General features: G+C 37.5%; 1 protein-coding gene across 1 annotated transcript in view; it reads right to left on the reverse strand.

Annotated features, from left to right (window-relative positions):
- Positions 1–24,000, reverse strand: part of POU6F2 (POU class 6 homeobox 2) — a 312,953-nt gene that overhangs the window by 245,208 nt on the left and 43,745 nt on the right. The window contains 1 exon segment of the mRNA XM_032182165.1: positions 9,225–9,396. Coding sequence (XP_032038056.1) covers positions 9,225–9,396 — 172 coding nt within the window.

Below are 24,000 nucleotides of genomic sequence, written 5' to 3' on the forward strand. Positions count from 1 at the left end.
TCAGCCGAGACCTCGTAGAATCTGGCCTCATGTTTAATCAAATCAGTGAGCAAACATGACATCTCCACACCGTGCGAGTTAATCCTAATTACATGCAAAAGAAAATATGAAAACTGCTCCATATTGTATTTGTTCAAGAGATTAGGCTGAATTCAAATGATCTTTCTTCCTCTCCAGTTAATATTTTACTATCTCAAGAAATAATTACACATACTTAATAGTACAATATATTAAAATATGCCTTAAGGTATATTTACTGAAAAGCAATTCTGGTTTCTTGATTAAACACGGATTTTAGATTATCCTCTTCAAGTAACAGCACCCTGCCCCAAACAATAAGCTTCAAACAAAGCACGGAAACCTAAAGCACACCTCAATGGCACAGAGGGAAAACACAGCAGCAGACCCGAGTGACACCTGCCTGGCACAGCTGAGTATATGTACGTGCTGTATACGTGTATACATGCATGCTGTGTACATCTCTGCACACACAAACAAGTGGAAGGGGAGAGGGGAAGAGTTGCAAAATTAGCCATAAGAAAGGAAGAAGGCTGAACAGAAAGAAGGTAGGTTTGTTTTTAATGAAGCTCTACTTTGCAAATCTTGGCATTTGTGGCGAGATTCTGCTTCCAGTGCAATCTCTAAGAGGACTTCTGCTGGAAGAAAATTGACTGCTAATAACTCATTACTCAACAACAAGATTTTAACAAGTGGGACAATGAGGAATAGGAAAATGAGATCAAAAATGAAAAAAATTTAACAGAACCACTAATGCTCAAACCATTCAACCACCATCTGAAAGGAAATGTACACAAATATTTTTAAAAGCCAATATTAAAATGCTTCTAAAAACTCCACAGTAGTTTTCAAAGAACCAATCTAATTATAGATTGCTGTAGTGAATACTGTTCTTAGGGGAAAATCTTTTTTATTTCTCATTTGTGTAACATTCAAATATTTTGAGTAACACAAAATTGTTTTAGGACTGATTTTTTTATTGCAATAAAATAATTTACATCCTATTCCTGTCACACTGAAAATTTTAATATTTAATACTTTAAAAACAAAAACAAAACAGAACAACTTTTGTCACCACTTTCAGGTAGTCATAGCGGCAAAAAAAATGTTTTTGTTTTTCTTTTTTTCTTCTGAAACGTAACATTTTCCTTGAGAAAACTCCAAACTGTTTAGGGTTTAAAATGACTATTTGCCTTTCTGAAAAGAAAAAACATCTGGTAAAAACAACTCCCACTCTTCCAACAACTGTTTTTGTATATCCTAAAATAAAAACAGAGAAATCCAAACTACCATTATGAATAGCCAAGCAGTGCTTAGTGTTAAACAAACATGTTTTAGAGAGTGGCAGGGGCACAGTCTGTGCATTGATTTGGTAGATGTAGATATCCCTGGAATATCTACAGAACAAACCTAATTTCAGTCTCTCTGAAAACAGCAGGTTTTATTTAGTTAGACGGGATGAGGTACTGTTCTTCTCTAGATGACCTCTGCTTTCAAAGTAAAAGGGCTCAGACCTGCTTTTGAGAGCATCAAAGCAGTATCACAACATAAAGCAGGACATGTCACAATACAAATCTCCCTTTGTTTCATTCTGATATTGATTTTGATTCTTATACAGTGGGGGAAAAAAAAAAAAAAAAAAAAAGACTTCACATGAACAAACATCAAACCATTTCCATTACAAAATAGTATTCCTACTGAAACCCACAAATTATGACATTTAATTTTATTCTGCTTTTGCCCCTCTTCATCATTAATTTTTTATTTAGTTGTCATTTTAATGTAACTTCTGTCACTGAACTCATCAGAAACAATTTTTGTAACTAGCAAAATGTTATTTTGATAGTACTAGTGGTAGAACTAGTGCTAATGGTAGTTGCAAAGAAAAGTCAGAAAACACAGCAGTAATGAAAAAAACATGAATATACTGAATACGCAGTTATCAAAGAATAAGAAGCCATCGTGCTGATCTTCCCATACTCTGACCATCTCTCCAAAAAGAGGGACCAAAGATGATGGACATAACAGAAGAAAATGCTTTGCAAGGAAAATGAATTAAAACAAAGAAGAACCCAGAAGTGTCAGAAAGAACAAAACCTAGGAAGACAACACAACAAGGAAAACCAAGTGCTACATAGGATATTAAAGAGAAAAATGATCCACAGGAGAATGGCAACTGTTACTATGAGCTTCCTACAGCTACCTCTGCCTTTGGATATTTTTAAAACATTTATTAACCTGACAGCAGGAAACTTTATACAGCTTGCCCCCTGACAGGGTGCCAGCTTGGTATAAGCACTTGCTATCTCTTTGTTTAGCATAAGGAAATCAAGAGAGGTGTTAAGTGGTGCCATGTGCACATTTGGGCAAATATAACTTCTCCTTGTCTGCCTCTCATGCATATTTCCATGGAGAACTTGCTTAATCATATGAAGTCCAACAGAAACATCCAATTCTCTTTCCTTCTCTCTCTCTTTTTTTTTTTTTCCCCCTGTGTGTGTATATGTGTGTGTGTGTGTGTGTGTTTGCTTCCTTTTTAATGTGCAAGTGTCTGATCTATTATTAATGTCAAAACACAAACCTGCAAGGATCTCAATCAAAGAAGGTAACAGTTCTTTCACAAATTACCTGTTTACTGCCTGGTAGCCAGCAAGTTCCCCTTTGAAACAGCCAGCCATTTATGCTGCTTTTAAACAAGTTTGTTTGTTGCTGTTATTTTTATGGCTTCAAAGACATGGAGAAGAAAGATTAACTAATTAAAAATGAACTATTTTTCATTCAGTCATACAAATTACATACTCGAATTTCATTTTTTCTCCTTCCCTCTCTAATGTTAGTTATTCTGTATATAAATGCAGATAATAAGGCTTCAAGCCTCATTTAAGAAACACATAACATACACTTAGCTAAAAAAAATTTAGCAAAGACGTAATTAGAGAACAAACAGAATTGTCTTTAAAATACACCATTAACTTTCTCCACACTCAAAATAGTTGTTGTTTTTTTGCTTGTTATCTTTTTTTTTTCTTCCTTTCTTCACTTTTCTTGTTTTTAAATAGGCTTTGTTTGTCACAGTTAAGGCACAGTGATGAGGCTGATTTATTTCCATAAAAGCAAGGGAATTTACAAGCGAGGCTGTATTATTTGTTCTTCATCAGCCCAATTTTCCTTTCACTACTGGCTATGGGAGTAGGAGCCAAGTCTCTCCCCCAAGTCAGCATGTCAGTGCTAACACTATCCCTGCCTGAACTCCCTGCAGTACCTAGCCACAGCAGGGATGCTGAGCTATGGATGGATTTTCTATCTTGCCATCACATCCTTCTTTGTGTTTAAATAGTCACAACATCTTCTTAGGTTCCAATGGGCTTTTTCTCCCCATTCACTAGTGCATCCCCCACTGACTCAGGTAAGAAACCCACCAAGGAATCAGACAGTAACACTAGTTAGAGTAGTTGCTCAAGTCCCTAACTGTTGGCAAACTTCCATTTAGAAATGCTCACATGTACAAAACTACTCAAAATGCTTAAAAATACATATCAAATGTATCCTTCAGAAATAACAAAATCCATCACATTGTCAGATTCTTTCTAAACTTGTTATTAAGACACTAGTACATTTTAGAAAATGGATTTACAAGCCTGTATTGTGACCTGATCCTGTAAGCATGCCATCCATTAACATCCTCACTGACAACACCTCATAATAAAACAGCACTCCTAATCCACAGATTATGGGCTTTAATAAAGGTATCACAGATTCAGGCACCAGTAGGGTTGGTCCTACGGCCCTTACCGATTGCATAGGTAACTGAGAACATCCCAAAACAAAGCATCCAGAAGGTGGAAATTACTGCAGAGTTACTGAATAAAATTATGTGAAGAGACAGGTGTCTTTTGTTGTAAACTAGACATATTTCAAACATTTGCTGTGCCTAAAAAGAAGGCTTGACTGTAATGTTGAGACAACCGGGGCTGTGAACTTCCCTAGAACAACAGAAATATTCACTAGATGCTCAAGCTGCAGCAAGAGTAACAAACACACTGCTTACTTTCACTGAAATGACCAAACCTTATCAAAATGTTTCTGAATGGCTGAGACCTTATAAGCCTTTGAAATTTGAGGGTACAGCCAAAACGCTAAGAATCATCCTTAAATACAGTGATGAACAGAAAGCTCTTCATCTGAGGGCCTCTTTCCCCCCACAGGCTAGATGTGCTGTTAAAGACTATAATGTGAGCTTCCTCTCAGCAACCTGGCAGTGACCTCTGCTCTGACCTGCGGAGACCACTGTCTCCAGAGGTAAAAGACAATTTAGTCCTTTATCCTTTGTAACCGAAATGATGCCAGCGCCATAAATTCTAATCAAGGCAACTCTCATTTAAAAATAATAAAACTGGATAGTATATGTTTCCTTAAAGAGCAATATAAGGCATCTACTAGCAAAATACGATCAGCTGCAAACAACTTCTACGCTGTTCTGCCACAGCACGTGTATCTGCCTCTATAGAAAGATGCACGCAGTTCTGGGATGCGGGTAACAACCCTGAAAAGGAAAACAAAATAGCAAAACCAACCCAGGGCTTTGAAAACAAACCCTTGTTTACAGAAATGTGTGCGGATTTGTTTAACTCACATTAACTCACTATTTCAAACATACATAGCATTATAAAAAAAAAAAAGCAGAAATCTGGTGGGGAACCAAATGAAACCACAGTTTTTAGTTCCAGCACAGGAAACCTAAGATTTAATTTCAGTGGAACAAAACTTTGCCAGCTAATAAAGGTTAGCAGTAAATATTTTTTTCTATATATATATATATTTTTTTTTTTTTTTCTCTCCTGCAGTCTTTAAATAGGAAATGTTTCTACTCCACAATTATATGTTTAGTCTTGTACTCTCTGTGGTACCTACAGCTTTTTTTTTTTTTTTTTTTTAAGTTTGATAGGTTTGATGCATAGGACTACAGGCTCAATCTCAAAGAGCAACTTCTTATAAATTACCAAAATTATCAGCATCTTAGCTTTACCTTTGCTATCATCTAACTATGTCACAAGTTACCTTTGATTAAGGATTCATTAGGATTTGATCCAAACTCATAAAAGCCAACCTCAGTCCACAGGTACTTCTCATGCTTGGACTAGGCACTTTTCCTGGGATTTTTACTGTACAGAGAATTTTATGCAAAACATATGCCTAGTGGCTATACCAAATTTTGAATCTCAACAGTTATAATGTTACACAACTAAACATTTTATTTTTCTTGATTTTTTTTATAACAATACTTGGCATCTTATTCTAAACTTCTTTTGAAGATATTTTTAAAAAGCCATCTAATTTAGTTATCAAATCCTGATGTGTTTATTCAAGCAAAGGTACAACTTAACATTAACAAAAGCTTCTTCTAATAAAAAAGAGAGAAAATTGGCCCATGTTACTGTTTTGAAAAATATTGCAGAGTAAGACAAGTTGATCTGAAAATGATACCACCAGGCATGTCAGACAGCCAGCCTCAATTTCTGGGTTTCTAATTGCTTCATGTGACTAAAATGGGAGATACTGCTTCACAACTATTTTAACCAGTAAATAACATACCACAAGATCGCTAGTAAAGCAACTTGCCTCATGCTGCTCAGCAAAACTGGGATTTCTGCAACTGGAATTCTACACCTGCACAAACTCCACACTTCAATATGCTACTTCTGAACTAATATGTTCATATTCTCAGATAATATGTCTGTATATTCTCAATAATATGTTTATATTAGCTCAGAATAGAGTCCTTTCCCAATATTTTGCACTTCAGAAAGTGCAAAAAATTACTCTCGTCTTGTTTCACGTTATTTCAGTATCAGAAATTTTTTGCTTTTTTTTTGCACTCAGATGCCCAAAAAGCCCACTTGTAAAAAAGCACAGGATGAGCTTTACAGATGAGACACCCCCTCCCCACTCAAACTAAAAAAGTAATATTAAAAGAAATTTTAAAAAAACACCACAACATAAAGCAAAGCAAGGAAACAAGCAAACACAACCCCTCTAACCACGGCTGCCCCTGTCACCACTCTCAGGGAGCAGTGCACTGTAGTGGCAAAGCGCCATATTCCCAGACACCTGTACACCAGTTTCAGGTGGGAGCTACTTCAAATTATCAGAAACTTATCCCGGCTGGGGCTGGTATTTGGGACCCAAAGAGCTGCAGCATGCACCTTCTCTGTCACTGGCAGCAGAGCACCCATAAGAGAAACAAAAGTTTACCGTGCATCTTCCGGAGTCAAAAATAAGTATACTTAAGTGTAGCCTGGCCCTTCCCTTGCCTGCAGCAGGGGGGTGTTGTTGAAGAGGTGCCATTTGTTTGATTAATTGTGCTATCTGCTACCAAAACAAAAAATAAACACTCAGTGTTTCTATGGTATGCAGTGAAATACTAAAACAATGACGCTTAAGGAAAAGGAGGTGGATTTTAGGAAAAGGTACAGGTGAGCAATGCAGGTCTTTGCAGAAATAAACCCATCTGTCAAAAGAAGGCTAAGCAGAATGCATCCGATGAGAAAGAAGAAAGCTCTTTGCATCTAATCATTCAATTCTGTTCATCTATATGAAAATAAGACTTGTGAAATATTGCTAACATCAACAAAACATAAGACACTCAAATGTTGGCCATTCATTCCAACTAAATCAGTACATGATATTCGCAAATTTTTCAAAAAATGTGAAAGCAACAGTGTAGGAAAACTTTGTTCTTTATGGACCTGTCTCCTCCCCTTGACTTTTTAAAATGCTCCTCCCTCTCCTGCTTAATAAATTTTGGGGAAAATTTTCACACAGCGTATATTACATGCTAAATTATATAAAGAAAATTTTCATCTCTCATCACATGAAAGAAAGAGGAGAAAAATGTCAATCTCTATGCCATCATATGCCAAAAAAGTCCACGAATAAATATAATTTCAGAGACTGCAAAGAAAGCCCCTAAGTATGCATTCCTAACATACTATTCATAACATTAAACAAAGAGAAACAGCTATAGAATAACCCTCCATATTTATGCACCAAAGCTTTAAGCAAAACTACATTTTAAATGTTTACTGCAAAATTATCTTAAAGGGACACATTCATGAAATAAAAGCTAAGTATCTCTTCTAAATAAATTTGCTTCATTTAATCCTCAAACGTATCAAAATAGCATCACTGTCCCTTCCTTTATGTTCTCAAAGCTACTAAAATTAACTGGTAAAGGCTGCTGCTAAAACATCTGTAACAGAACCTAGATAAACTGCAAATAAGTTCGTACTGAGTCACTTGAACTATTTCACCTACTTTTGTTTACTTGGTAACATCTTTTTTGCAGTACAAAATCATGCTAGCAAACATCTTACACTCACCAGTACAATCAACACAATATACTCATTTGTATTTTTTTTTCATTAGTGTTTTTAGGTACCAACTATATTTACAATTCAGAAGGAGATAAGATATTGTTGCACATCATTTCTATATCCCAAGCAGCAACTCTAATGAAAGTATCTGTTCAATCTCACTGCTGAGCATCCAAATAACAATGGCTCAAAAAACACCCTGCCTTTTATTACAATACTTGCCTGATCTAAAACCAGACATTTCAGTACCCGCAAATTAAAAGTCCATTTTTGTTTGTTACCTTGCAATATTTAATAGATGTACCCTATATATTTGATCAAATAAAAAATGTAAACACAGCTAAATATATTTATACCAATATATACAAGTAATAGCTTTCTGAATTTTAGCTATTAAAATTATTTTCTGGATTAAATGGACTAAAACAATAGTTATATGGTGTTTGAACATACAAACTGATAAAGGAAATTATGTTTTCCATGGAAACAAAGATTACTAAGGGTGTGCTTAAAAATGGATGTGATATTTAATAATGGTTATTACTGTAATTCAGAAATTAAATTTTAGATCTATTATTATTTTCCCTTATCTGTAGCAAAGTTACTTAGTAAAACATTTTGTGCTTTTTCTTCTTGTAAGGGGTAAGGAACATTTTTTTAAAAAAGAAAATTGCATGTATTCTTTTGTTTTAAAAATCCTGCAGCTCCTACCGTAGCTGGAAAACTGAAATCTGAACACTACTACAGATTTCCTTACAGATTATGAAATCGAAACTTGCGTCTTAGAAAATGGGCTCTCTCTGTGCCTTAAAGCTGCATTCTCACTAAACAAGATCTTTCTTCCTTCAACTTCCATCTACAGAGTCGTGGAAAAAATAAGGAGTTGCTCTGTTTCTATTAAGGTTTATCTTAAGTCACAAACGGAAATAATTAAAAGGAACCCCTTCAGGAGAGCAGTTGCTCTAAACCCAAAATGTCACTATGTACCATACAGTACTACTCCAGCTCAGACATCTATCAACATCTATCACTCAAGCACGCGCCTCAACAACTCTGCTCCCTTTTCTGATTAGAGATCAGAGTTGCTTGAGTTGGCTTACAGGGTGTCATCCATTTGAATGACAGATGTCTGTGTTGGAGTGCCACTCTTACTGCTTTTGTTTTGATTGTGAAAGGTTACACTTTCATCTGGAATAATTTAGGCTACTTAAAAATTAAACAGATAATTTCTTTTTGGCACATGCTTTAGAAGAAATATTTTATTTCTAATTTAAATTTTAAAAACATTAGCTCCACATGCACTACCCTTGGTAGCCTTTGTTTACTCTCAGTACAGAGAGTGTTTTCTATGGGAATGTTTCAGCTCTCTTCACCCAGCTTTATCTTTACCATTTAAAATGGTAACTCCTCAGTTTAGTCCAGGCTCAGAAAAGGCTGATAGTATATCAGACACTCACATCAGCACTTAATGCAATAAATGTTAATGAACCACTCAAAAAAAATAATAATAACTGGAAAAAAAAAAATGATTCCCCGCTCTATTTTTTACACTAGAGACCACAGATCAAAGGAAAACATAAAATGTCTGCAACTTGCATTAAATAAGTTCATTGTTGACAAAAGTTTTCAGAATGTGACACTGTCATTCCAGTAGCCAGTTGCAATGGGAGCACAGGGCTGTACGCCTGCACGCTCCAAGCTACTCCTTGGTACTTACAAGAAAATTGAGTGAACAAAAAAAAAAAAAAAAAAAGGAAGGAAAAAAGAACGGGGGGGAGATTGCTCTTCCGGACAACATGGTAGCAGTGAAATGAAATACCTAGACAGACTTACCGAAGAGCTTGCTGGGAGTGTCCTCGCTGTCATTTGATTCCACAGGCGCAAGCAGGGGCTCATTCAGCTCGTTGTCTGAAGTAGCTGCCTTGTCCTCACCTCTCAACTCTGCATTCATTTCACTCCGCAGTGACAGCAAGGGCTTACTGACTTGTCCAGCTATCATTGGATCCTAGGATGGGGGAAAAAAAGAGTCAGGGAAAAAAAAAAAAAGTGGCAGCTTTGGTGTGCGTATACTCTCTCTTCCACTCCCTCTCCCTCACACACACACATACACTCTCTCTCTCTCTCTCTCTCTCTTATCTCTGGCTGCTCCTGCTGTTATTGCTGGCTGCAGTCAAGTGAAGAGCTATTACAGATCCAATGAGTTTTCCATTACTCCCCACCCTATTAAAGCTCAACTAGCATGTGAGAGATTCAGGATGCTTTGGAGAAAAACTTCTATGAAAGCAACATAACCAACACAGCTTTCTTTAATTGTGGGATGTGCTTTTTTGTGTGTACGTTTTTACACCTCGCTCTGCCCTTAACGTAGTAAGAAACAAAATTCCTGTATGCTCCAATGCCACAGAAGAGGAGCACCCTGTGAGCACTCCACAGTGATTTAAAGAGGCATCCTCTGCTGTACAACATTAACACAACCAAATACACAATATCTATCCTTCAAGTTTCTATTAAAATTCACAGCAACAAATAGCCATTTCATTACATACATTCAAGAGAGACACAGATTTTTTCTAATTATTCTTGTCTTTGGGATGCTATGCTCCCAAAGTCAATAAACACACACAAACACATATTTTTGTTTTGAAAATAAAAAACACAAACTATTTTTTTTAAAAGATAAAATCAGGGAAGATACTTACACAAACAGTTTGCAATTATTCTTGTGTTTGGGACATTATATCCCCATAAAACCTTACATATATATATTTAAAATGTTTCTTGACGAATTGGATCTGTTTTATCTTCTGCTCACTGAGGACATTTGGGGGTCAAGCATTATTTCCAAGCACACACTATCCTCCTGTTTGCAAACTAACAGGTATAATATCATGACAGCAGGGAAACCAGAGCCCAAAAAAATTAAAAAAAGAAAAGAACAAGTGACCTTGTTGCACTCTCTGGCAGCTATTTATTGCAAAGTTCATGCTTAAATGGTTCTTATGCAGAGAACAGGTGACCAGCGAGCAAGTAGGTTGGTTAGCATGTTCCCTCTGTCCCGTCACCACATTGGTCGATGTTTGCCTATGGGTTTTTTAATGTATTCATGTCTGAAAAGTGAATTTGATATGACACATGATAATCTATGAAAATGTTAATCAATACAAATAGTTTAAGCTGTCATCAAATGCACTTCTTTAGTCAATACTCATATCGCTGAAAACAATGTCACTGTCACCAGGGCTTAATTTGCACAGCACTTAAATATTGGACTCTGTGCATCAATGCACTCCTCTTCAAATACTGTAGGTAAACACATTTTCTCCCTATTTAAGGCTGAAGCACTCAGCACGCATTTAGCTGAGCCGAATCCTCCCTTTTGAATACCTTGATAGGTCCACTGGAGGGCAAAATTAATACTTAATTGAATCTCACAGTCATCAAAATAATCAATACTTTTTTATTATTTATTCTTTACAGTCTGTTGACTGTTTCAAACCTCTGAGGGAATGGTGGAAAGGATTCATGGCTTTGAAACACTGTCATTTAACAAGGTAATTTTCAGTGGGGCATTAGGGGTTGTGAAACATATAATAAAACAAAAATGGTGGCTTATAATAGGAAGAAAGAAAAGAATTATATTTCTGCCATCTAACAAAACAGGATAAATAAAAAAGCAAGTGCAGGGAGAGGGAGAAAGGAGGGGGAAGAGGGAGAGAAAGACTGGCTTTTGAAGGGTTTTATCATATCAAGAGCAGAGCTGAGCTTTCATAATGCTGACATTTCTCATCCTGACAATCCTAAACAAGTGGAAAGGATGAGATCGCAGATATCATCTTTCATCACATTCCCCAGCTTAAGAACCAACATGACAGCTTCTCTCCCCTTTACACTGTTAATTACTAAATAAAATACTGCTCTCTGTCAGCATTAGATTATTGCAGATAGCAACCACAAACATTACTCCATTGTTTTGTTTTGCCTTTTTTTTTTAAACCAATGATACCTACCTTGAACTCTTCAGAAAATAAATTGGGCTTGTGTCTACATATTGTAAATATATGAAACATAATCAATTTAATCAATGTAGTCAATCCATGTTATTGTCAGGCTAAATTGCTAGTGATTTATTAACATTTCATTTACTGTATTTATTAGCCAGCAACAATCTGAACATTGCTTAGATGATTCTAGGAAGGAAAGAGAATTTAACAGATTTCTTTTGCAAATGCTATAAAAACCCCTCTGACTTGTTTTGCCTCATATTCATAGTACATTATTGACAAAGTCATTTACTGAGGCAGGATTTTTGTTGTTGTTGTTGTTTTGCTTTCATATACTATATAATGCACTTTAGCAGATTTTCCAGCTAAAGGTCACTGTGAACACAATATTGTTTCTAAGTCTGGGCTGATGCCCTCAGCTTCAGCCATTCAAAACTAATAGCAAGCGTGCTTCCATAGCCAACATGAATCAGGATAAAATTTGACCCTTTTCAGGAAAGTATTTTGGGGAGGGAACTAATCCCATCCACAAACTACACAGCTAATCTGAGGACTACCAGCAATTTAATGGAGATGCCACATCAGTAGGATTCTAGATTAAATTCTCAGCTGCCAAATTTTGAAGTTGAATACATGAAAAATGGGATGAAGAATAATGTACAAAATGTGACAGCACTGGGAGAAACCTCACCCCTTAGATATTAGTGGATTCAGAGCAACTTCAACAGGGCTAGGATTTTACCTGTTATGCACATCAATAATTCGGCCTCATCTGGAGCACTTTGTTCATTTCTGGTTAGCCCAGCTAAGAAATACATCAGAAAGATGTGCAGGAAAAAACGATAAAGAGATTGAAAGGATTGGGAATGTTTACCTGACAAAACTGAATAAGAACAAGTATGATCAAAGTATACAAAATAATAAACATCAGGGAGAAAATGCAGATCAGGAACTATTCACCCTATCTCATCTGAGAAGAAAAAGGGCCTCCACTGAATGGAAAAGCTGGAGTATCAAATAATAATTAAGATACTTTTCCAAACAATTAGTAGTGAAAACGTGTGGAACTCAACATTTCAGAATATCCCTCAGACCTGCACTACAAGCATCTCCACAGACCCTTGCTTGACTTGCAGCCTCTTGCAGCAAATTCAGAACAGCCTTACAAATGCAGAGCAAAGGATTGTAAAAACTGAAATGTAAATTGCTGCCCCCTCACCCAAACTGTACCAGCACCTGTAGTTAACCTCCAGGGTAGCTCTGTGTCAGATGGTAAGTGAATGACAACTTTCTCTATAAGCAGACAGATTAGGTACTGTCTAAGTTTCTAGCCTACATGAAGACTAAATAAATCACTGAAATGATGGGTTGAGAGAGTTTGTTTCTTTCAAAAACATACTTTTTAAAAAATTTGACAGTTTTTACTCCAGGTTGTCTCTAGACCTTCAGTTGCTTTGAGGACTTAAGAATATGTTTCTTTTACGGCAGATTACACATGATTAAAAACTTATTTTTACAAACAATGCAATTCAAATTCCAGCACATGGCCAGTGGACTGGTCTGGGAAATTACCCAGGAACAAGATGGGATTTTTCTGTTTTCCTAATGGCTTCTCTCTCTCTCAAAAAAAAAAAAAAAAAAAAAAAAAAAAAAAGTCCCCGGCACCCCCAAGATCTGCAGTAGTTGGTATGAATCTGTCACAGTGGCCAGCTACTGGCCCAGCAGCCTTCTTCTTCTCCATCCAGCGAGGACCCCAGGGTGTCAGAGGATGAGCCAAGTCCAAGAATTGCATGTGCACCTCTCGCAGATAATCCCATCAAGATCTGTTCTCCTCCCTGCCCTGGATGTGCTTGCTTTTTGGAAGGTGAGAAAGATCAGGTTATACTTTGCAGCGCAACACAGCAACTTCTGTTGATCAACACCCACACAAAACTTTTAGCTATTCATAAATAAAATTGAAAAGTTTAGGAATATATATATATATATATAAAAAAAAAAAAAAAAAAAAAAAAAAAAAAAAAAAGCAAGACAAACTTTGTGAAAAGGGTTTATCTGCTTTAAGTGGAAGGCAAGGGTACATAAAAAGGATATAATACTATGGTATTTCAGATGGGTTTATAACCACAAGAGCAAAGCTCTTGTTCTAGAACTGAGGAATTGCAATCCCCTTATTCAAAATATACCTGTAAATATGACGCATGTAGTGACAAATTTTACACGCATCTCTTGCAGATACTCATATAGCTTGTCATCAATTTCTTGTCCAGCTAACACCGGTATTACCAGACTTGCCTGTTTTCTATGAGCTTTTGCTGACAGTTCTGTGCGGAGAGTGGTCCTCCCTGCTGTGTCTCTCCCTTAAGGGCGGCTCATAGCTTCTCTAAGTCAGCTCGCAATAGCTGCTTGCACCTCTGCTCAGCTCCACCGCTCCCAGACTTGACTTCTACAAGCTGTTGGGCTTAATTTGCCAGTAAAAAACAGGTGGATTTGCAAATGCAAATTACAGCTCTGGTTACATGCCCTCTTTCAAAAGCCAAAACCTTTGGTTTCTTTTCTGCAGCACTGTACAAAATACAGAAGAACATTTATCACTGTGTTAAAAGCTTTGTCTCTGCTCTTTAAGGGTAAAGGTGCAGTTTCTAGCAAAACTATTTAGTAATCAAAGACAGCTTTTACAGGAAACTATATGGTTTTCGTGTGAAACATGCCCTAGGCAGAGATCTAAAAAGGGGAGTACAAACTACTTTTATCCTTAACATAGGATTTGCGTGATGATATGGCTTTATAAAGGCTTCATGCACTGGTTTAGCCATTGGGCTAAATTTTGTACTCACTGCACCATAAACATTCCTGGTCTGAATTTAATTACATTGTTTCAATAAAAAAGTAAGATCCTTTGTTTTCCTTCTTTTTATTTTTACTTTAGTTTGAAATCACTTCATTTCTGTCTTAAACATACTTTAAAGTAATTTCCTGATATTTTTTTCCCCCTGAAAATATGAAATAAATTATGCCCTCCTCCAGGATACTGATCACGCACAGAATTCTGTTAGAGAGTGCATTTTTGAGCAATCACTCCAATTATGTTACCAATAAATAAAAGTTCAATGTTCAGATATTCTAATGATTACACCAAAGATTTTGATATTTTAGATTTCTTTTTAATCAAGACAGAGCACATCATAGCCTTAAAGTTATTTTAGTATATAACTTGCGGCTTTTGAGTGAAGAATACATTAAAAATCTCTACTGGGAAAGGATTAGTTTTATTTGTATTAAATACCAGTGAAATTTAGGAATGTGTTATCCTTTGGTCCTCTTACGAACTGGTCCTCCTTCCTCTGTCTTATTGCTTTTAGAGGCATTCAATATTATTATTATTATTTTTTTTAATAAAGATTTCTAAACAGACAATTTTGATTCTTACTTCTTTAAACCTTGTATCTGCTGTCACTAATGTGCCAATATTTCTATCCCAATCAATCCATAGTGTAGCTTATGCAAACTTCTTTGAATCATCCTTCAGACCCCTGCTAGCCTCTGACCATTGCTACCTGCTGGTTGTCATTGCCCCAGAAAAGTGAGAGAAAAGCTTATTTTCTTCACAGCCACCTCTACCACCATCCTTAGATGGATGTTTCTATAAGTAAAACAAACAAGGCTGCTGATATGCGATCATTGATCTCCCTTCACTGCTTTAATCTCGTACTTCTGTTTACTGCATTACATATTTAGTTATATTACCTGTATTACTCATATTTTCTTACTACTATCTTCAGTATTGCCTCTCCTTCCTCTTACAGCAAGAAGCTAATATATCCCCAGGTCTTCTCACTCAATATAAATATCATCACCTGAAACAGTCTCCACTTTTCTTCAGCTAGAACTATATTTATCTCCTCATGAAAATCTCTGCAGTGGAAAAGATAGTTCTGTTTTTCTCTGTTTTCTCAGTGCTACTTTGACTTTGGACATCGTATTTCTGCAGTGATACTCATCTTCATATCTAATGGCCAGGTTGCGGTTAAAAAGAAGTATTCTCTAGTTTGAAACAACATTGTAAGAAGTTAGCAGTGTGCAATTATACCCATATAAAGTGTAGTATTACTAATATAACAATTTAATTTAGAAAGTTAGGGAGACTATCACTGCTCGCAGTGCTTTCATTTAAATGTTCTTTTCTGGTTAGTCAGTGATGTTATGTTGGTCTCCTTTGTTTATATTCTTAATTTTAGGTCCTTTAGAAGTTGAAAAGGTTAGTGCTGCTTAACGTAACAACTTCTGACAGAAAATGTTTTTCTGAAATTCATGGAGGGTTTAGTTGTAGTTTTAGCAATCTTTTTATTTTTATTTTTTAACTACATTTTTTATGCAGCAACATCCTTCAAATTACTATGTCTTGAGGTTTCAATACAATGACATGGTTTTAAAAAACACAAAACTACCTCACTAGACATACTTTTGACCATCCTGAACCATTTGTTTTCCCTAATGAAAAAGTTTCACAGGTTTCTTGCACCTATTGACAGAAAGCTGAAAGGTTCACAAGGCAAGTCCTCATCAATTTGTTGGTCAGGTTGCTCTGCAACACTAACAGGAGGCTGCAGAATGGAAACATACACATGACAACCACACAGTAATAAATGACTGGGTCACAATTTTATTTTATTGGGTTTATTGCTATAAGCACATTCCTAGCAGCTTCATATAGCAAGTCAAGCTGTGCACTTCAAACATGCAAAAAAATTAAAGGATGCTGTTTTTACCATATACAAGAGGAGCAAATGTGTCAGTTGCATCTGTGGTCCAAATAAAGCAATCTGGAACCAACCAGGAAAAAAAAAAAAAAAGACATGAATCCATCCAGCCATTGCATTTTTCCTGACCAACATGACATTTAGGAATCACTAATGCAAGAGTACCAACAGCACAGATGTTTTACTCTAAACAATGCTTTTGCTCATAGAGGTGACCTTACTACTGCTGATCCAGTTATTAATCTGATTAAAGATTCCTTCCACTCCTCCTGTTGCAAACCATTTCATCCTTATAATTTTCTGCTACACACACAGAATAGCTACGTAGCTGTTATCTATTAATTCTAGGTTAACCAGAATTCTAGGTTAATTGCCTCTGCAATATTCCAATGATTTCCCTTATTAAATGACATGCTGCTCATTAAAAAGGAGCTTGCTCATCTATGGACATATTTCAAAGGTTTGTATGCATCCAGAGGTCAAGAGCCAGAGAAGCTGCTATTCTGAAAGGCTACCATGGTCCTCAAAACACAAGATGGACAACAGCACACAACCATTAGGAGAAATAAGTCTTGAGAACAGTGAGAGAAAGGAACCTTCTAGCTCAAGGTTCTCGCAACCATCTAAAAGCAGATGATTTTTGAGAGACCAGAAGAGCAAGCTCTATAGATCATGACAGGACACAGGTGGAACAGGCAGTAACTTCCCACCCCCACCACCCCCTGGGGCCAGTATGGAGAAATCAGCCCTCATGAGACTTTCCCCCCTACTACTCTTCTGCCATCTGATCTTCCAAAAAGAGTGGATCATATAAGAGAGCAATTAAATTCAAAATTAGAAGACAGCCCCTATCTGGAGCAAGACTTTGACAGTTTTGTCATAGAAATAGTGGACTGTTTCCTCTGCTCTGTTGGTTCTATTCAGCAGGGATCTGTGTCAAACAAAAAAAAAGTCATCCAAAAAATTCTAAGTCTATAATAGCTAAGATTTTCTAGAATTTGCATACTGGGTCAACTTACCAGAGAACTTGAGAAAATTTTCAATACAAAGCAGAAGACATTGTCTTCCATTAAAAAAAAAAAAAAAAAAAAAAAAAGTATTAAAACATTTCTGCAAAGGTATTCATCATTCCTAGGGGAAAAAATACCATTCCAATCTAATGTAATAAACATATTGTAGCTGTCTAGAGGATTTCATATAAAAACAAAAAATTCTCATTTTCTGTAAAAATGATTTCACATTAGGTTGTTTTAGTCTCCACAACAACCACATAAAGGACACAATTCTACTTGCCAAATCATCTTCATACAAGTGCTCTTTCACCAGCCTGCCTGTTTGATAACCTGTTGTTGTTTATATTAACTTGACTTCTATTTTGAGGGAGCCTTGAGCACAAGTTTTTTTTTTTAAATCCCTTCCTCTCTCCAGCCAATCTTGTGACATTAAAAGCTCCATCCAGCAACTACATCATTCCTTCATCAAAATAATCCTTCTGCTTTCTAGAAGGAAGAAACAGGCCATTACAGCCCCCAAAACTATGAAATGCACGACACTTCATGGAGTGCTGGTAGTCATGGGTTGCGGTTGTTTTTATGTTTGTTTATTTTAGTTAAAACATTGCTTCCTGAGATTGCCACCATAAAGCATCCAAGTGGCATGAGTTTGGCATAAACAGAATTTAAGTATAGCATTTTGTATGTATCTATTTGGCATGTTTTGGCTACGATGTGCACACTAGAAAGACAGTGAGAAATACCAGGGCAAGAATTCAGTTAAAATAACTTTTAAAAAACAGCATGTCCATAACCACACCCAAACTGAAGATAACTTTTGAATGTTGATAACAAGAGAGAAACTTGACTAGGCAACCTAGAAGGGGCTCACAGCAACTGAAAGAAACTTACTAGTTAAAGGAAAACTTTGTTTTACCTAACATTTCAGGATTTCCAAGTTGTAAAACAAAGGAACCAGTAACTTGAATTTTGGGGGAAAAAAAAAAATCATAGCATGGGTTATGGTGCTGAACGCTGTGTTCATACATAACATGTATTTTATGTATTTATTTTATGTATTATGTGATTAGCAAGGTTGTCAGCAGAGCTCTTGATCCTCTTCGTGCTACTTGCTTTAATACAGCACACTTGAATTCTAGGGACAAGTATGGGAAATGACATTGCTTGGCCTGCATCAGAATCAGAGTAGCCAGGGGGATTAGGGAAGTGATGGACCCCTTGGTGTGGCACTGGTGAGGCCACACCTCAGCCACTCTGATCACTTTTGGGCCCGCTGCTCCAAGAATATTGAGTTGCCCAAGAGTGTACAGAGAAGAGCAATGAGGCTGGTGAAGGTACATAAAAATAAGGGTTGTGAGGAGAGACCTCATCAGTCTCTACAACTACCTGACAGGAGGTTGCAGAGAGGAACACGGTGATCTTTTTTCTTGGGTAAGAAGTGGCAGGACTTGAAGAAGTGATGTTGTGCCAGAGGAAGTTTAGGCTGGACATTAGGAAGAACTTCTTCAAGCAGAGGATTGTAGAGTATCTGAACAGGATGCCAAGGGAAGGGGCTGAGTCCCCATCCCTGGAGTCATTTAAGAGAAATGTGGTCATGACACTAAGGAGCATGGACCTGTGATGTGTGATGGGACTCAGCAGGTCAGGTTGATGACTGGACGTGGTGATCTTTAAGGTCTTTTCCAACCTAGATGATTCTGATTTCTACTGGGACTGTACCTTAGTGGTAGGGACCTGAACTGCCCTCTATTTCCTTTCATCTTATCTAGACAGAATTAAATAGCAAAAATGCCCATATATTGAAGAAACTGAAACCTTCACCAGAACTGAGCCTCACAAACGAAAATACTCTCTTCTTTTTCCAGCTACCAGAAGACACACTGCAGTAGAATGTGTAGCTATCAGGTTAAGAGCAAGAATGCCAAATCATTTTTCTTATGGTTCTCCTACATTGAGCTCATCTGACAACAAAGCCTGCTGTTATAAATGCTAAACATACTTAATAATACCACAAATGTTGCAGATCAATAATGTTAGGCTTTTTATATTTTCTAAGCCTTTCCCACTGATAAATGAGTGCAATTTTTCGTAATCATCACAGAGAAGCTTTTGGGTTACTTTTCTTCATACCAGGTCTTCATCAACACCTGGGTACCACATATTTGTTTTCGCAGTGTAAATCTCAACATATTAATTTCTAAGTGAATATATTCCAACTTCAGTATGCCCTTAACCGTCACACAGCTTCACAGTCCATCCTGAAGAAATCTGCATAAGGATGTGTTTCTTTAAGATGAAGTCCAAAGATAGTCTCACTTTTTGTCAAAGGCTTTCATCTGCTGGAAGTTGCAGGTATACTTAAATTCCCAACATTTCATTTGTTAGTACTACGGTAGGATATGTCACACACCACATCCAGTAGCACTATTATGTGTCAGGCATATAGGAAGATATCACTTCAGAGCAGCGTAACAGCACTTTTCCTGTTTAATGCTTTACAATGGGAAATCAGCGTAACATTTACTGATCATTTTAGCAGCAATTACAGTAAGTGGATTATCAATACACAATGAATGAAGCATTTCTCAGACCTGCTAGTATTTTCCTACATGGACAATTCAATTCTTTATTAGATACTGCTCAATTTGTTTGTTTTGTTGGGTTGTTTTCTTTGTGTGTGTGTATTTTCTTGTTTGTTTTTGTTTGATTTAAAAAAGGTTGCCACAATTACTTGTCATTGGCTTCCTCTCACTTTTTAAGGAAACTGCTTTTAAGAAATATTTTATGGTAGATAATCTGATAACAGTTAAAAAACAACAGAACAACATGCAGATACAGTAACACCTTCTGTTGCTTGCTCATTTGCAAACTGGTGAACACACTAGGATGCTTGATTTCACCCTTAAAGAGTAACTATCACCACCCTCCTTAGAGAGCACAGTCAAAAATACTGTTGATTCCTTCTGCTTCAACAGCAGAAAATTTTGTGAAGATCGTGCTATTGTCATATATACGTGTGCACTTACATACAGATATTGATCAATTTTATATACACAAAACATACGCATTTATACATATTTATGAACACATATATAGGTGCGTACAAATGGTCCTAAGACTCCTGCCAGTGAAACCATTTGGACTGTTGCCATCAGCTTCAACAGGCACAACAGACTCAGTTCCCTGCATGAAGAATCACCAAGATCTAGGGAAAGGCCATGATATTTTTGTCATTGAAATCAATAACAGAACATCAATAAGTAGTTCTAAAAGTAGTTTAGCTGTTTCAAAAATGTAGGTCAACATAAGCAATCTCATAATGCCATTGGTCTTAAGTTGCTCTTCAACATGCTTCAATCTTTGTGTATTATTTCTAAAGAGTAATAAATGTACTTTTTGAACATTGTTTGAAATAACCCTGCAAATTATGCCATGTCTCCAGTAAATTTATTTTCAAAATATAGGATTACATGAAGTGTGCACTATACATGCACAAATAGGAAGGACATTAGGAAATGTGTGTGGAAACAAGCAAACCTTGAATGAATATAGAAATGGCCACTAATAGCTTCTGAATGTTTTAAAAAGTTACAAAACAAAATGCAGAATAGAGATTTGATCACAATCTCACATTATTTTTTCATTACAAACTGTCTTCATACATCATTCTAAATTGAAACTAGTTTTGCATTTGGCATATATAAGTTTAAAGAATCATTTGGTTACATTTTTGCTTTTTACTTTTAAGAAAAAAGCAAATTACTATGCCCACATATATAATTAGTTTTTTGTTGTTGTTGTTGTTTTTGAATCAGGAAGGTATCACAGAATCACAGAATTTCTAGGTTGGAAGAGACCTCAAGATCATCGAGTCCAACCTCTGACCTAACGCTAACAGTCCCCACTAAACCATATCCCTAAGCTCTACATCTAAATGTCTTTTAAAGACTTCCAGGGATGGTGACTCCACCACTTCCCTGGGCAGCCTGTTCCAATGCCTAACATCCCTTTCGATAAAGAAGTTCTTCCTAACATCTAACCTAAAACTCCCCTGGTGCAACTTTAGCCCATTCCCCCTCGTCCTGTCACCAGGCACGTGGGAGAACAGGCCAACCCCCACCTCGCTACAGCCTCCTTTGAGGTACCTATAGAGAGCTATAAAGGTCACCCCTGAGCCTCCTCTTCTCCAGGCTGAACAAGCCCAGCTCCCTCAGCTGCTCCTCGTAGGACTTGTTCTCCAGGCCCCTCACCAGCTTCGTCGCCCTTCTCTGCACCCGCTCAAGCACCTCCATGTCCTTCTTGTAGCGAGGGGCCCAAAACTGAACACAGTACTCGAGGTGCGGCCTCACCAGAGCTGAGTACAGGGGGACGATCACCTCCCTAGCCCTGCTGGTCACACTGTTTCTGATATAAGCCAGGATGTCGTTGGCCTTCTTGGCCACCTGAGCACACTGCTGGCTCATATTCAGCCGACTATCAACCATCACTCCCAGGTCCTTCTCTGCCTGGCAGCTTTCCAACCATTTCTCTCCCAGCCTGTAGCTCTGCTTGGGGTTATTGCGCCCCAGGTGCAGGACCCGGCACTTGGCCTTGTTGAACTTCATGCAGTTGACCTCAGCCCATCGGTGCAGCCTATCCAGATCCTCCTGCAGAGCTTTCCTACCCTCAAGCAGATCGACACACGCACCTAACTTGGTGTCATCTGCGAACTTACTGAGGGTGCACTCGATGCCCTCGTCCAGATCATCGATGAAGATATTAAAGAGGACCGGCCCCAGCACCGAGCCCTGGGGGACGCCACTAGTGACTGGCCTCCAACTGGACTTGACTCCATTTACCACGACTCTTTGGGCCCGGCTATCCAGCCAGTTTCTAACCCAACGAAGCGTGCGTGTATGTATAGTTACAGTTTGTAAACACAAAGGCAAAGAGCCACTTGAGTTTCCTCCAGCAAGCCTGAGTGTACCAGTACAGCTGTGAGAGCATATCAGTATTCCTTCTTCCACTCCACCTTCTTCCTCCCTGTTACCCATCTTTCAATGAAAAAAACAGCCTTTTTTGTTGTTGTTGTGGGCAAAAGTTTGCCCCCTGGTGATTAGAATTAGAGGACCAACATCTCAGGTACACACTCTTACTACTAAGCCTCTAAGCCCTGCTGTCCCACTCACCTCACGTCTATTCTGTTTAATTGTTTTGCAAAGAGCAGTGACTGGTAAGCATCCCTATAAAAATATGTAAGTTAATTTTAAAACCCTGTCCCTACAGAGCCTCTACTTATCTCTCTCTTGATCTCTGCTTTTCTAGGACTTAACTTTGCCAAAACACTGGTGTATTATCAGCACAGTTTTAGTCCCAAAGCCAAAACACAACACCATATGGGCTGCCATAAAGAACGTTAACTCGAGCCAGATGGACCCACTGCAATGAGTCAGATCTAAAAGCAGGGAAACTGAGTGGAGCATTCACATAACCAAGAATTTCCTTGATTTCCCTTTTCTCACAGCCAGACAGCTCTGTTACACTCACAAGCCTGATCATCGCAGCTCATGTGCTTCCTCTGGAAGCCAAATGCTGGCTTGTTTCTATCACCTGAACTCAGTATATCACATGGGCCTGAAGAGTGCTGAGCTCTTGGCAAATTGAAAGCAAAACCAAAGAGACTTAGGCAAGGACCAAGTAAAAGCTGTGACATTTGGGGTGAGTAAAACTTAAACCACCCCATTTGTTGGTTTTGTTGTTGGGTTGGTTTTTTGTTGTTGTTTTTGTTGTTGTTTTTTCATTTTAGACCAAACTTTTTTTTCATAGATTTAAATTAACTTTTCAATTTACTTTCACCAACACTTTTTTCATCTATTACTTCTTGTGTTATATAAATATTTCTCGGCATTATAATAGCTAAGTGCTTAATCATGGTCTTTGATCTCTGTGTTTCCATGCAGGCTAGATTGTCCTCAGAATTTACGGGGACATTAAAATGTTCTCTTTGGCCATAAAATCAAGTTGGTGGGCAATTACTTCAATATGACACCTTATAGAAGCTTACCATCATGTCTTCACTTTAAACATTGTAAGTCAATGAAATTATATTGCAGCCATTGACAACACATACAATTTTGCCTGTTTGATATCCCATTACTGCAATAGCAGCCACAATAGTTTTGGAGAAAGCTCTTTTTTTCCATGAGAACGTGCTACAAGTAAGGCTTATTTGTAGGGAGCACAATAACACTACTTAAGTGACTATCACAAAGTCTTTGCCAGATTCCAAGATAAAGTACAAGAGTAATGCGCTCACTTGTTTTACTAATAATTCTGTATATAGACAAGACCAGAAGCTCCAGTGCAGAATCAAATTGTTCACACAATTGATTCATCTGTGCAGTCAAAGTAACAAAAGCATTATTCTCAGACCAGACACTTAGCTTAGGATCAACACAACTGACATGGGATCATTTGTGTTATGCTAGAATATGCACATACATCTTCCCTATAAAGTTCCCTATAAAGTATACAAAACTAGCAGAAAACAGGAACTGTAACCTCTACATAAACAGTATTATTTGTCCACTGCTACAAGATCTTCTCTCTTGTGGCTATCTTTCAGTTTCAAATCCTAACATACCCAGCACTGAATTTCTGTTCGGCTCCAAACTACCCCTTCATGCGCGAAGTCTAGAAACTCACAAGCCTTGAAGCTTGAAAGGAATACACAGGAATACACTGGGGGGGGGGGGGGGGGGGGGGGGGGGGGGGGGGGGGGGGGTATGCTACTTTTAAAGGACTGTGAGGATTAAGCACGGAACATAACTAAGCCCAAGCATTTTATAAAAGGGAAGTT

The sequence above is a fragment of the Aythya fuligula genome, chromosome 2, assembly GCF_009819795.1.
Source record: "Aythya fuligula isolate bAytFul2 chromosome 2, bAytFul2.pri, whole genome shotgun sequence".
NCBI classification, from domain to species: Eukaryota; Metazoa; Chordata; class Aves; order Anseriformes; family Anatidae; genus Aythya; species Aythya fuligula.